The sequence below is a fragment of the Panthera uncia genome, assembly GCF_023721935.1.
Source record: "Panthera uncia isolate 11264 chromosome B2 unlocalized genomic scaffold, Puncia_PCG_1.0 HiC_scaffold_24, whole genome shotgun sequence".
In the NCBI taxonomy this organism is placed as follows: Eukaryota; Metazoa; Chordata; class Mammalia; order Carnivora; family Felidae; genus Panthera; species Panthera uncia.
Genome location: NW_026057580.1, coordinates 91,510,146 through 91,525,601, shown reverse-complemented (window position 1 = coordinate 91,525,601; position 15,456 = coordinate 91,510,146). Strand labels below are relative to the sequence as shown.

General features: G+C 40.3%; 1 protein-coding gene across 6 annotated transcripts in view; it reads left to right on the top strand.

Moving 5' to 3' along the window:
• MAP7 (microtubule associated protein 7) overlaps positions 1-15,456 on the top strand; it is a 187,589-nt gene that overhangs the window by 135,885 nt on the left and 36,248 nt on the right. For all 6 annotated transcript variants that reach the window (XM_049654424.1, XM_049654426.1, XM_049654425.1 and 3 more), the window contains 2 exons: positions 11,047-11,210; positions 11,693-11,810. In XM_049654424.1, the coding sequence (XP_049510381.1) occupies positions 11,047-11,210; positions 11,693-11,810 (282 nt within the window). The remainder of the gene's footprint in view (positions 1-11,046; positions 11,211-11,692; positions 11,811-15,456) is intronic.

Sequence of the window (15,456 nt, the reverse complement as noted above, 5' to 3'; positions counted from 1 at the left end):
ACGTTCTCTCTGTCCCTCAATCCAGTTAGTCATGAGACTAGCTGACGCTGTCTTCAAAATGAATCTCAGATCCATGCCTTTAAATTTGCTGCCTGTGCTATTATCTTAGTCCAGGCCTTCATAAACTTGTGTCTTAATCACCAAAATCATCTCATAGATGTTATTTCTCCAGCTGTGTCACAGTTAGCACCACCCCCTCTTTTTGAAGACTTCCTGGTCTTCATTGGCTTTTCCTGTTTTGGAAATTCGATCATTTTCTCATTCTGTATTATCTTTTGCATAACAACATATTTTTTGCTAGCATTCTAATGCTGCTGTTTTTTAATGTTTATTATTTTTGAGAGGGAGAGAGAGAGCATGAGCAGGGGAGAGACAGACAGAGAAGGAGAAACAGAATCCCAAGCAGGGTCCACGCTGTGAGCACAGAGCCCCACGCAGGGCTTGAACTCACAGACCAGGAGATGATGACCTGAGCCAAAATCAAGAGTCAGGTGCTTAACTGACTAAGCCACCCAGGTGCCCCGTTCTTTTTTGTTTTTTTAATTTTTTTTTAATATTTATTTATTTTGAGAGAGAGGGAGACAGATTGTAAGTGGGGGAGGAGCAGAGACGGAGGGAGGCAGAGAATCTGATGCAGGCTCCACGCTCTGAGCTGTCCACACAGAGCCTGACATGGGGCTCGAACTCACGAACTACAAGATCATGACCTGAGCTAAAGTCAGATGCTTAACAGACTGAGCCACCCAGGCACTCCTGGGTGCCCCATTCTAATGCTGTTTTATGCTCTAATGAACTTTTCCCAGTTGGATTTTATATAACTTCCTGGTTGCATATATTTTAAACTTTTAAAGGCTGTGACCATAGTTTTCTAATTCTTTGTATCCCAATACGTGGCACAGTACTAATTTTAAAACAGACATATAGTAAATATTTGCCGATGTTCCTTACTCTGTGGTCTTTCATGAAATACTAATAATAAATAACAGTGGGCCAAACAACATTCTACTCTGCATTATCACATTAGTAGCAAATGAGCACCATGGTTGTACTTTTTGTGTGGATCTGCCATAATTGCTAATGGAAGCTATTTTATAGAATATTTATTTTATTTTTACCTCATGATAAGTTAGCGTAAGAGAAGAACTGAGAGAATCTAGAAAGATGGAATAGATTTTCCTTCTGCCATAGCAGCTATTTAAGCATGTCTTTGATATATCTTTGGTATTACTGTCAACATCCAAGCATGCATATATTTTACTTACTTGTTTATGGTCTGTCTGCCCCCACTGGGATATAAGCTCCACGAGAGAAAGAATTTGTGTCATTTTGTCATTTTTTTAAGTTTGTTTGTTTATTTTTGAGGTGGGGGGAGGGGCAGAGAGAGAGAATCCCAACTCACGAACCGTGAGATCATGACCTGAGCGTCAAGAGTCTGACACTTCACTGACTGAGCCACTCAGGCACCCCATTTTGTCATTTCTGTAGCCCATTGCATATTAACAGTGCCTGGAAGCGTTGGACTGTTGATGCTCAACCGTTGTTGAATGTTCAACGAATAGTAAGCATATGCATGTTAACGTAAATAGAGGTGAATGCAGCAAGTGTACTGCAAATTAGTTAAGGCATCACCCACTTACCAGGTAATACCTACCCTTCTAATAGTTCAGTGAGACAAGTCTTAGATTCTTATTCTTAACCATTTTCTCAGAGGAACAAGGATACAAAGGTCATCTATACAATACTTGTGCCTTAAAACTATTTCGTTTTCAAATTTGCTATAAAACTGATAGCGTTACAATATGTTGACAGATTCAAGAGAGCACTTACAGAGATGTCTAGCAGGCGAATAGTCTTCTGCACTTGGGGAAATACAGCGTTCCCCTTTCTGAAGATGATACAGATTAAGTTGTTTTTTTTTTCAATATATGAAATTTATTGTCAAATTCGTTTCCATACAACACCCAGTGCTCATCCCAAAAGGTGCCCTCCTCAATACCCATCACCCACCCTCCCCTCCCTCCCACCCCCCATCAACCCTCAGTTTGTTCTCAGTTTTTAAGAGTCTCTTATGCTTTGGCTCTCTCCCACTCTAACCTCATTTTTTTTTCCTTCCCCTCCCCCATGGGTTTCTGTTAAGTTTCTCAGGATCCACATAAGAGTGAAACCATATGGTATCTGTCTTTCTCTGTATGGCTTATTTCACTTAGCATCACACTCTCCAGTTCCATCCATGTTGCTACAAAGGGCCATATTTCATTCTTTCTCATTGCCACGTAGTACTCCATTGTGTATATAAACCACAATTTCTTTATCCATTCATCAGTTGATGGACATTTAGGCTCTTTCCATAATTTGGCTATTGTTGAGAGGATACAGATTAAGTTTGAAATCAGCATGAATAGTGTCACATTCCCAACTGGGGCTTTCTGGCGTTCTATGACATCATGAAAGATTATCAGAGAATTGTATGATTGATTCAGGTAGCTTGTGAAGAAAAATGTGAGCTAAGAAAACCTATCATTCAATTTACTCATAGTGGTTTTGTAGCTAAGTTCAGAGCTGTACAAGAGATCTATCATACTATAATATTGTTAGAAATCACATAGAAATCACATAGAAATCATATAGAAGATAATATAGAAAAGATTTTGGGGGGGGGTGCTGAGTGGCTCAGTAAGCATCCAACTCTTGATGTTGGCTCAGGTCATGATCTCATGGTTTGTGAGACCCAGCTCCACATCGGGCTCTGTGCTGAGAGCATCGAGCCTGCTTGGGGTTCTCTCTCTGCCTCTTTCTCTGTCTCTCTCTGTTTTCTCTCTCTCTCAAAATAAATACATAAATATTTAAAAAATAATAATAGAAAATAAAAGAAGCTTTTGACCTTCAAACAAACATCAGTTGACTTGTATTTGAGTTTTTTTCTGTAGGTAATTTTATTCGACTTCTTTGCCCTTCCAGTCATAGCTTTGTATTTTGCCTTTTTTTTTTTTTAACCTCCCTGATCTCAGTGTGTTGTGAATGCAGGGACAGCACTGTTAGTAACAGCATGGTCAAAAGATGAACAATCATTTCAGCCTGACTTGAATGTTCGTCTCAAAAATGTTGATGGAGGATTAGGATTAATTAGTAAACAACCAATAATGCTGTATCCATTAGAGTCAGATGCAAAGCTGCCCCTGATCTCACACTTCACTTTATTCCATTAGCACAGTCGGTGGTTTTGACAAGACTATCCACAAAAAGACATGTATGAATTTTGGGACAGCAGTCTTCCTAATCCAAATTGCTACTGGGCAAAACTTTGACAGATCTGTGGCTAATCTTGGCATCCAGTCTCTGAAGTGGTCACTTAATGAATGTAGTGTACAAAAGCCCGTAAGGCTGTCTGGCAGGCTCTGAACAGCTAAGGGATCTGGATACACGTTAGTGGGAGGGATATGGATGTGAGCACATACCACAGCAGCTATATCATGAGTCAAGCTCAGGACTGGCAAGAATAAATGCTTGTTGCAGGATGGATTTGGTAACGCAGAGGCTGAAGCTCTAACATAAAACAAATGAATCATTGTGACTAAGCAGCCATTATTTGTTTCTCCAGAACTGACTTTGCCTTTGAGGCTGAAGATTAAAAGATCTTAAAATCTGAAAAGTGAGGGGTCTTGTAAATAGGTGATGATAAAGGCTAAGAGTGATATGAGAAGATCAGGCTCTTCACATTGGATGACCAACTTGTCCCCAATACAGAGCAGGAGTCTAGTCCCTGGGAGGTGTTGCACATCACGCCCTTCCACATAATGGCTCATTGTTTGCTTGTAGAGTCAGACAGTACAGAGATTGAATTCCAGTTCCACCTCTGACTTATTGTGAGACATCAGGCATGTGACGTCACTTCTCTGTGTCTCAGACTTCTTATAATAAGGTTAATAGCAGTGTCTGCCTCACTGAGTGGCTGTGAAGATAATGCCTGTGAATCACTTGGTGTCAGCACAAAGTGAGCTGAAGACATCTCACCGAGGTGAAAAAATGGGGATGGCAGACCATGTGATTCCACAGATACTGATTTAGATGCCTGGGATTGGAGAAGCCTCATGTTTCCCGGCTGGGGGAGACAGAGAGAGAGGGTTGTTTGTGTCTCCTGGTCCAGCAGGGTAGGGCTCAGTAGACCTGCCAGGTGAGGAGGATGGCAACATTTTTTAAGGAGTAAAGTGGATTTGGGGTAAGGTGGTAACTAACTAAAAGATTCCAAGGACATCGGTTGATCTGTGTGCTTTAGCACAACCCCCACTTACTTTAGCAGAGGCTGAACACTCCTTGAAGCCTGGCCCTGAATATAGAAAGTCATGGATAGTATTGCATTCTTCTATCAAAAGTCCTTCAGCCCATGTATAAGGAGGGCTCTTGGGTCTTCCACAGGTATAAACTGCTCCCCCGGCCCCTCAGTCCCATTTAGTTTTCTACGGTGTGCAGGGAGGAAGGCCCCTCAGGGGCGGGAGACCTAATTGTAATCACACACAGCTCCTCAAAGAGAAAAACAAAAATTGAGTCCTGGCTGTTAATTGGAAAAGATCTTGGAGATCATTTTGTACATACCCTCTAATTTAGAAGTCAGGTAGGTTGGCTGATTTTCCCAAAGTCATGCAAAATTAGTAGCAGAATCAAAGCCTGAACTCAGATATTAGCACTTGTCATCTTCTGATTCTTTATGATATTCCTGGCTATGCTGGTACCCGGTGTTAGCAGGCACCGAGTCATATCCTTCCATAGCTTAATATGAAACCAACACAGCAGTTCTGTAGGTTTCAGAGATGACGTGATAACATTGCTCTACTCTCTGAATGTCACATTTTTTTTTTTTTTTTTGTCATATGGTAGTGACACCTGTACTTACACAGATGTAAGCCTATTCGGGACCAGGCTGCAGGGTGCCTAGGTGGCTCAGTCGGTTGAGCGTCCGACTTCGGCTCAGGTCATGATCTCAGGGCTCATGAGTTCGAGCCCCGCATCAGGCTCTGTGCTGACAGCTCGGAGCCTGGAGCCTGCTTTGGATTCTGTCTCCCTCTCTCCCTGCCTCTCCCCTGCTTGTACTCTGTCTCTCCCTTTCTCTCAAAAGTAAATAAACATTAAAAAAAAAAAAAAAAAAAAGGACCAGGCCAGGCACTAGATTGTTGAGTGACTGGAGCAGGGAGTCCATCCAGCCCACGAGTATTCTGTCTGAGTAGTTGGTCCTACCTGTGTTCTTCCCATCAGCTGCATTCCCTCTGGGGCAGCAGGGCAGGAATCGGTCTGCTTGTCATAAAGATTCGCTCACGATAATTATCTGTATGTATTGAGCTCCTGCTGTGTGTTGGCCCTGGGCTGAGCACTCCGCATGTCACCCTGAGCCCACCGAGACCCTGTCAGGAAAATGGCACCATAGCAGCTTGAGGAAATGAGACCACAGAAGTCACCACTTGCTCAGTGGCAGATGAATGGTAAATGGCAGGCCTGGGGGTGGACTCCCAGTCCTGTGAGCCCTGAGCCTGTGCTTTATCCGCTACAGGACTTTGCCTATCATTTTTGAATTCCTTTTAGTACAAGAGTCACTGTGTGTTTCTAAATGGAGTCCAAAATGATGGTGAGTTTCTCCTTTATGTATCGCTGTCATACTGTTAATAGTGTCCCCTTTGCATGGCACTGATATATTGTTAGTGTCATTAAAGTATGATCCCAGTAGCAGCAGCTCAGGGGTGGAACTGATTTATTAATGGCCAGTGTTCCAGGGGCTTCAGTGGGTTTTCATTTTATTTTATGTTCTGATACCCAGAATCCAGGGAAAAATTAGAACTTCACGAGAATAAAGGTTAATAATACTATGATTCCTTTTTTGTACATGCTGTTCTTTTACAGAGCTGCCTCTATGAAATGAGTGATTGTTAATGACTTGAATGTGAAGAAATTGTTGTACTCATCTGCTCAGGCTGCCATAACGAAATACCATAGACTGGGGGGCTTAAACAGCAGATATTTATTTTCTTACCATTTGGGACACTGGAAAGTCCCAAGATTAAGGTTCTGGCAGGGTTCACTTTCTGGTGAGACCTCTCTTCTGGTTTGCAGAGGTCTGCTTTCTTCTCATGCGGTCTTTCCTCTGAGCATGAAGAGAGAGGGAGAGTGAGCTCTCTGGTATCTCTTTTTATAAGAATCACTAAGCCTATTGGGTCAGGGCCTCACCCTTATGACCTCATTTATTTATTTATTTGTTTAAAAAAATTTATTTATTTGTTATTTATTTTGAGGGAGAGAGCATGTACACGGGGGACAGGGGCAGAGAGAAAGGGAGAGAAAAAATCCCAAGCAGACTCTGAGATGTCAACGCGGAGCCTGACACGGAGCTCAATCTCACCAACTGTGAGATCGTGACCTGAGCCGAAATCGAGAGTCAGAAGCTTAACCGACTGAGCCACCCAGGCGCTCCCCTTATGACCTCATTTAAACAGGATTACCTTCTATAGGCCCTGTCTCCAAATGTAGTCACGTTGAGCATTAAGGCTTCAACATGTGAATTTAGGGATGGGGGTGGGAGTGGGGCGGAAGAGGGCAAGTTCAGTCCATAGCAGTTGCTGATTATTTTCTTGTGTTCAAATCTCTCATTTCTGAAGGAGAAAATACAAGACTTTGACATTACTTATCATTTACACAGTGTTTTAAATAAGTAAATTAAATTAACTTTCTTAGAATAAATTAACTTCTACTTCTCATTAATCGAAATATTTTATGTGCTGTCCTTCAATTTAAAAGATACATGATCTGTACTTGGTAATATTGCTAACGCTCACCAACAGAGTCTACAATAATACAAAAGTGTTGTTTGCTCTTTCACCATCGTTTGCCCCATTCTCTTTGTAACTTTAAAGGCAAGGTAATAGGATCTCCACTTCCTGGTAGAAAATAGAAGTAGAACTCAATTAGAGCTCAATGGATAAGGAAATATTATTCCTTAAAAGGATTATTTGAGGTAAATTAATTATTTTGTAACCTCTAGCCCTCTAGTGATTTATAGCACAACCTTAAGCACTACCTTTGATTTTCTGAATTGAAATCATAGTGATGATGATGATGATGATGATGACGACGACGACAGATTTGGCAATAATCGCTAATATTTGTTGAATGTTTAATAATGTTTACTAATAACATACCCTAAAACTATGTTAAGTGTAGTTCTTCTTTTACTCCTTACAGGAAACCCATGGGGAAGGTCCTATATTTAGCCACAGTTTACTCTGACAAAAGTGAGGCATTGGGAGGTTAAGTAACTTACCCAAGACCACACAGTTATGGGTGAATGAATCAGGAAGTAGTGCCCAGTGAATCAGGAAGTAATTATTAAGACTTTTAGATATGTTCAAGTTGTGAAAAGCACTATGGTGAATGAGGGGAAGGGGGGAAAGCAAAGAAAACCTTTGCTACCTAGAAATCAGAATAGAAGAAATGCCGAAGTCTGTGGTAGATGTCGTAAGAGCAGCATTGACACCCCCCACCCCCCAGAAGAGCTGAAGCTCCTGCAGAAGACCTTGAGGGCAGTGTTCCTCCAAATGCCATCAGTAGACCACTTGGGACCACCTAGAATCTCTTGGGAGGCAGTTTTCTGGGCCCCATCCTAGAATTAATAAATATGAATATGAGGGTTGGAGCCCAGGAATTTGCATTTTAACTACTATCCCCCCAACACACACATACACACATACCCCCTTCCAGAGGTGATCCTGAAATACATTGTAAGACCCCTGCCTTAAAGGATGGATCTGTTGGAATTAACAATGATGGCAGCTTTCTCAACAGGGAAACCATGGAAGCAAAGACATGGAAGAAGCATGGGTTATTTGGGAGGTGCAATAAGGAAACAGGACTAATTAGAAGTAAGAGGCTCTTCTGGAAAGCAATGCAGAATAAGGCCACATAAGGATATTAAGGCCAAGTTTAGGTAGGACTTTAGAAGTCAGTGGAGTTTCAGTTAAGTGAGAAAATAACCACAAATACGCATGAGCAAGAAAATAGCCTGATGAAAAACATGACTTAAGGAAAATTACCTGTGAATTGATAAATTCTTATTTTACAAATATATCTTACCGGTTTTAAAAAAATATTTTCTTAATATTTCATAAGCATTTTTTCTTGTTTTGTCTTTTGGCTTCTGGGACATCTTATAGGAAAAGACAAGATGACATTCATAAATATCCTCAAAGAATCTGAAGTTTTCCTCAACATGGGGTATAAAAGTCAAAGACTATATAGTTTGAAAGCCAAGAGTTAAGAAATAGATGGGTCTTGCTGCCTGTATCCAGGCTTCAGGGTATAAAGCTATTTCTTTTTTCTGCCTGAGACCCTTACCCATTGCCTGTGGGAGTATAAATTGGTGTGACTTCCACAGAGGACAGTGTGAGAGTATCTATCAAAATTTTAAGTGTAGGGGCACCTGGGTGGCTCAGTCGGTTGAGCATCCGACTTCGGCTCAGGTCATGATCTCGCAGTCTGTGAGTTCAAGTCCTGTGTCGGGCTCTGTGCTGACAGCTCAGAGCCTGGAGCCTGCTTCAGATTCTGTGCCTCCCTCTCTCTCTGCCCCAACCCACTCGCATTCTATCTCTGTCTCTTTCAAAAATAAACAAACATTAAAAAAATTTTTTTTTAATTTAAGTGTATATTCCCTTGGATTCAGCAATTCTACTTCTATGTAGATATGCTCACATCTCTACAGAGGTTATGATAACACAATGTCACTCAAGGTCTGAATTGGTAAAATACTGGAAACAACTAAGAAAATCTATCAATAAGTATTTGGTTATATAAAATAAGGTATGTTGGGGCACCTGGGTGGCTCAGCCGGTTAAGCATCCAACTCATGGCTTTGGCTCAGGTCATGATCTCACAGTTTCATGAGTTTGAGCCCTGGGTCGGTCTCTGTGCTTGCAGCACGGACCCTGCTTGGGATCCTCTCTCTCCCCCTCTTTCTACCCTTCCCCACTCACATTGTCTCTGTCTCTCTCAAGATAAATACTCTTTAAAAAATATGTAAAAAAATAAAATGTGGTATGTAGACAGTGAAATATTATACCGCCATTTAAAAGGTTGTTAGATTCATGTTTCACGTGTTGGTATGCAGAGATCTCTAAGATCTATTTTCAGCGAAAAGACCAAGATGCAGAGCAGAAGTGCCATACTACAGTAATACATGGATTTTTACTTTCTTTTACATTTGCAGAAAAGGTAGAAGTGGAACATAAGAGGGTTTAAGGTTAGAGGAAGACCTTCATTTTGCCTTTTAATATTTCGAACTGTTTAAGCTTTGACAAAAATCTGTCACTGGAAATCCAGCTTTTTAAATGAACTAAAATGTGTGGTATCATTGAAAGTCAGCTAGTAAGGTATTCAGGAAATCCAAAAGATGTGTGCATGAGGGTATGTGATCACAGTAAATTCACCTTTAAAAAATGTTAGAATTATGTTCCCCATCTGTTACTTTCAATGTGTATTCTCATGGTGTTTATATTTATTCACTCATTTAGCAAATATTTATTGAGCACATACTATGTGCTTTTACTCCAAGTTTCAACATGGGCCTGAGACTTTCTTTAGAACCATCGGCTTTTAAAATTGGAAGGACTCTTGAAGATCAATTTCCACGTCTTTTAGGCAAGAGAAAACTGAAATTCAAATGAACGTGTCTTGAGATCTCCCCACCCATTAGTGGCAGTGCTGCTGGGAGAACCCAGTTCTCTCTGAGTAATGTCACAGGACAAACTCATCTTGCATCATCCTTGTTCTTTCACACAAGTAAAGTCCATTCAGATTTCCTTCAGTGGATTTGTCTCCTCAAGTGAACAGCTTTAGAAAAGGTATAATGGTAGCAGAAATACAGAATTGTTAACCTTAAACATTTAGAGGAAACTGAAATGTTCTGCATTTTTTTTCTATTAAAAAAATAACATTTTGGGGTGCCTAGGTGGCTCAGTCGGTTAAGCGTCCGACTTCGGCTCAGGTCATGATCTCACAATCCATGGGTTCGAGCCCCGTGTCGGGCTCTGTGCTGACAGCTCAGAGCCTGGAGCCTGTTTCAGATTCTGTGTCTCCCTCTTTCTCTGACCCTCCCCTGTTCATGCTGTCTCTCTGTCTCAAAAATAAATAAATGTTAAAAAAAAATTTTTTTTCAATAACATTTTAACTTATATGCCATTCAGTATCCTCAGGGTTTATGCTCTAAATTTTGTTTGGACTCTTTTACCTACTGTGTTAATAGATCACATTAAAGATAGGTTTATCACAGCTCAAGGAAGCATCATACTAAAAAAAAAAAAAAAAAAAGTTTTGTTGGCTATGTGTTCCCCTAAAATGAGGAAGGAAGGAACATGGATATGTAAAGGAGAAAAGAAGCATTCCATCACTGAACAATATTTTTTGAATTGTTTATTTTCATTCAGGCTGTGATAGTAAGTCTTATCTAACCAGAGCGTGAGCATCTCAGACACCAGATCTGCTTACTTAGTCCCTCACGTCACTTAGGTGACTCAGTGTGATAAATCCACGAGGCATTTAATGTATCTTTTATCAACCATCAATTCTGGGGATTTTGTCCCAAATTCTTTTAATGTTTTCAGAGAACCAGTGCTTTGTTGAAACAAATGTAGTCGCAGGCTTTTGATCTCGAGGATGATCCCATTTTTTTAGAGAGAGAGAGAGAGGGATGGTGCCATTGGTTTTGTCAATAGTCAGAATTGAGACCAGAGCATGTGATGTATGCATTACTCTGTTGTAATAATATACCAAACTGCAGGACTGTAGGGGATTCCCAAAAAGTAGAATTCAGTGCATCTTCTTGGACCTCATTGTCAGCATACTAAATTATGCTATAAATTAACAGTGGTACTTTTTCCTGAAAATGTGAGGAAAGCAAAGGCCAGGCTTGGTAAAGACAAAACCAAAGAACTCCTACCTGTTCCTGTGGGCTGTTTATACAGTCCTGCCTGTTTAAGTTTTAAACCAGCCTATATTTCCCTTGTTTTTCTTCTAAAGCTGCGAGAGAAATCATCTGGTTAGAAAGGGAAGAGCGAGCCCGGCAGCACTATGAAAAGCACCTGGAAGAGCGGAAGAAGAAGCTGGAAGAGCAGAGGCTGAAGGAGGAGCGGAGGAGGGCTGCTGTGGAGGAAAAGCGGAGGCAGAGACTGGAGGAAGACAAAGTAAGACGCCGCCCCGGGAAGCACACAGGAGATTTGTCCGTTTCAGAAATGCAACACATTTACTATGAAACCTTCCATTAAGGTGCTGGGGTGCACAGCAGAATTAAGGAATCAGTTTTATAGATAGTCACAGCTTCTAGGGAGGTTGGGGTATGGAAGGCAGGTCCCAAATGGCGTGATTGTTGCAGTTACTTCCCTAGAAACTTTAAAAGCCCAGGTGTCTGGTCTTCGAGCTATAACTTATTTATGTTCAGTTCGCCCATATGAAAGTATTGAGACGCTTTATCACCTGGGACCTGATGATTTCAGTAACCATCCCAAGTTGATACTCCTCCCACCCTAAGATAAGGCGTCAAAGTTAGGAAGTAGGAGTACTAAGGTAAAGATTTCAGTGGTGCCTTCCTCCATTCTGCCTTAAGTTGAAGAAGCCTCAAGCAACCAGGTTGAATCTAATCTTCCACTCCCACTCCGTTTCATTTGAGGAACGCCATGAAGCTGTTGTACGGCGTACAATGGAAAGGAGCCAGAAGCCAAGACAGAAGCATAACCGCTGGTCATGGGGAGGCTCTCTCCATGGGAGCCCCAGCATCCACAGTGCAGGTAAACAAACAGTGATTGCCTTCAAAATCACTACTTTCTTCCTGGACAGTAAAAGGCCAGTTGCTTCTTTTTCTCTAAGTCTGTGTTTCCAAAACAAAAATCCTGCTGAAATAATTCAACTATAATGAAATGATGATCCTAGCTGTTTGAGGATAAGAGGGTGATGGAGGTAAGATAAGATTCTCTCTCTCCCATAACACAGGCTGCTTTTCTCTTTGGTTACATAGTTCCTTGAAGAGATAGAAATCTATGCAATGTTTCTAAGTAAACGTGCAGTTTCCACTCTGCATTATTTTAAGTAATCCTTTACATTAAGTTGTCAGGTTTATGGAATAAATTCACCAGTTTTGTCTTCCTCTCTGGAAGAATCCTAGCAGTATTGACCCATCAAAATCAATACTATGAACTTGTGTATTCAGACCTTAGAGCGTGTGCAGTTTTAATGCTCCGCGGGAGAAAGTGCAGGTTCTGAAACCAGAACCAGTGAATGCCTCAGCTATTATTCCCTTGTTCTTGAATAGACATAAAATCATACTGAAATTTGGAAGTAGTGAAAGGCTTTATTTTTGTACTGTAAATTCAATGAACCTTGAATTTTATATAGTGCATCAGTTTTTTTCCATCTGTGTGAGTCTAATAACTTTTTTTTTTTTTTTTTTTTTTTTTTTTACTTTGAAAAATCATTGTCTTACATTCTGTCCCCAGGTGGTTTTGTTGCATCATCATTCACCTTTCTCGATTTAGCAGGCCTGGACCACCACTTCACAACTCTTGGTGGTACTAGAAAATCTGGTACAGACATCCCCGTGGTTGCCGGTTGCCTGACCTGTAGCTAGCACCTCTGACCTAGGGCCAGTTCATCGCTAGCTGAGCCGTCACCACCTTAGTCATAATGCATGCTTAATACCCCATTGCATAGACCTAGATCTGGGCATGGCACAGTGTTTCTTAAGTGTGATGATGGTAGAACTCAGGTGACTTGAAGGTGTTGAAATAATGTCATTACATGTGATGTGTTTACTTTCTCTTTAAGTGATCGTTTTGGGTAAAATCCTTAAAAAGTGTTTTTTAGTTAATAGATTACCTGGAATCGAAGTACATCCAGTTGGTGTGCCCCCCACCCCACACCCCTGTCAGTACTGCTGTTTCCACTGTTAGTTTTAGCCTAAATAACAATGGATTTTTGCTTACTCTCTTCTTTTATTCCTAACATTCAGTGTATCTTCTAGAACCTCTGTTTTAAAAATTCTGAAAGCAAATTATCACAGCTTTCCTGTGGCGTTAAACCATACTTAAAAGCACTTTTTTTTCCTTGGCTCTTAATGACCCAGTGGTACAGGGTGGGCATGTGTCAAATCTGTAATCATAAGGATCATTCATGTGTGATATTTTATCCTAAGGGCAGTTTTACGTAAATGTTCCATACAGAAAAGCTGTCATAGTATATATTTTTATGACCTTATTTTTCCTTTACTTGGCTTCATGTTTTACTTGTGTCCAGCAGAAGTACACTCTGTTACAGATTTTCAAATATTTTTAAGGGGAAATACAGTCACTTGCCTTTAATTCTTGCTTCCACACTCAGAGTTTAATATATGACCTTCATTTCTGCCACCCACAGCAAGAGAAACTAGTGTGTTTGTTAGCTCTTGCATAAAATCCATTTTTATAAGGGCTGTGAATCAGAGAAGATTGCTGCTGTGCTAAACAGAGAAGTTTGAAAATAACTGGAATTTGCCAAAATTCTCAAAGGTCAGAATGATCTGCTGTGATGTTAAGAGCAGTGACCTGGTCTTACTCATATACAACAATGCCTCACTCAGGATGGGCACTCAGTTAGTGTTTGCTGATCAAAAAACAGATCCTAGAAATTAAATTTAATCCATATTAAATCAGTGTGTTGCCTTACTGCTTACACATCGACTAGTGCTGGTTTGTAAATTTTTTTTAACTGATTCTTTTTTATTAAGTATTTACTTATTTATTTATTTATTTATTTATTTATTTATTTATTTTAAGAGAGACAGAGACAGCACAAGTGGAGAGGGGCAGAGAGAGAAAGAAGAGAGGGCATCCCAAGCAGGCTCCATGCCATCAGCACAGAGCCCAGCATGGGGCTCGAACTCACAAACCGTGAGATCCTGACCTGAGCTGAAATCGAGTCAGATGATTAACCGACTAAGCCACCCAGGCACCCCAAAACTGACTCTTAATAAATCCTTTCGTGAATTTGTATTTTGTTCAGGGAGAAAAAGAAACGATTGGAAATTTTTATTGTATTAAGTAATATAATTCTCATTAGATTAAGTAATACAATCAATACATGTGACACCTCCATAATTTTAACCATGCAGAGTAGGCCTCCAATTAGGCACACTGTCCCTCAACTAAAGCTTAACACATAAAACAATATCAGAAAATGAATTGCTTGATTCACTTAGAAATGACTTTGATCGTTCCTTATACCCCTGGATCTTACATTTTATCATTTAGATGTTCCTTTTGATATTTTATCCTAAATCTTCAGGATTGCCCTAAGAGCCTATCAGTTAAGTGTAAATTTACGTCACAGAAACAATGTTTGGGTTTGTTTGTTTTATAATGAAGTTGCTTCAACCATACCAATGTGTCCCAGTAGAGATAGGAATGTCTGATGTTGGGGGAAGCCTTGTTTATCCGTACATTATAAACAATGGCCAAAATGATTATTCTGTGGAGAGAAGTTTACTGTAAAGTTCTGACTACCAGTGTTAGACCCATGAGAACTGGGTTTTAAAGGCATCTACCTAAAGAATATTTTTGTTTGTTTTTAGTTTTAGAAGAAGCTAACAATAGAAAAATAAAACAAAATATGGCAACACCTTTTTTACCTTTGGCTATCACAGGTCAGAACACCTACTCGCCCTCCTAAATAAATACAATGAGATTTTTAGACTTTTGTTCTGTGCACTTTTATTCAGGGAATGTGATTTATTCTAATGAGTATGGTTATAATTTGGTTCCGCTGCACAGACAACAAACTAACAGAGGTGATTTTTGCCTATTTTATATGGCTATTATTCTCTTCTGACTTGACCTTTAAGAATTACTCTAAAATTACTGACCTGAAGGATGAACAGTATTACTAATAAAGCTAAAGAGAAAGAATGCTAATTTTCTTTATATATTGCTGTCAGTTTTGTTGGGCAAGTTTGTGGACTGATTCTACATTTGTAAACTGCACTAGACTCTGTGTAACGGGCATAGAGGTGTGGTTATTCATAGACTTTTTAAAAAGAAATGCTATAGCAGCCATCCTTTCCATACCCAGAGTATTTCTTTTTCTTTTTAAAGTTTATTTTGTCAGAGAGAGAGAGTGGGGGAAGGGCAGAGAGAGAGGGAGAGAGAGAATCCCAAGCAGGCTCCACAGTGTCAGCACAGAGCCCGATGTGGGGCTCGATCGCATGAACCATGAGATCATGACCTGAGCCGCAATCAAGAGTCAGGTGCTTAACTGACTGAACCACCCAGGCGCCCCTTTCTTTCTTTTTAATCTGTTTTTCTGTAATGAACATTAACACCCTAGGTAAAGTAACTCTACCAGCAGAGGTATCAGCAAATGCATAGAACCTGGTATTCCTCTTTTTTTCCTAGTGTTTACGTTCTG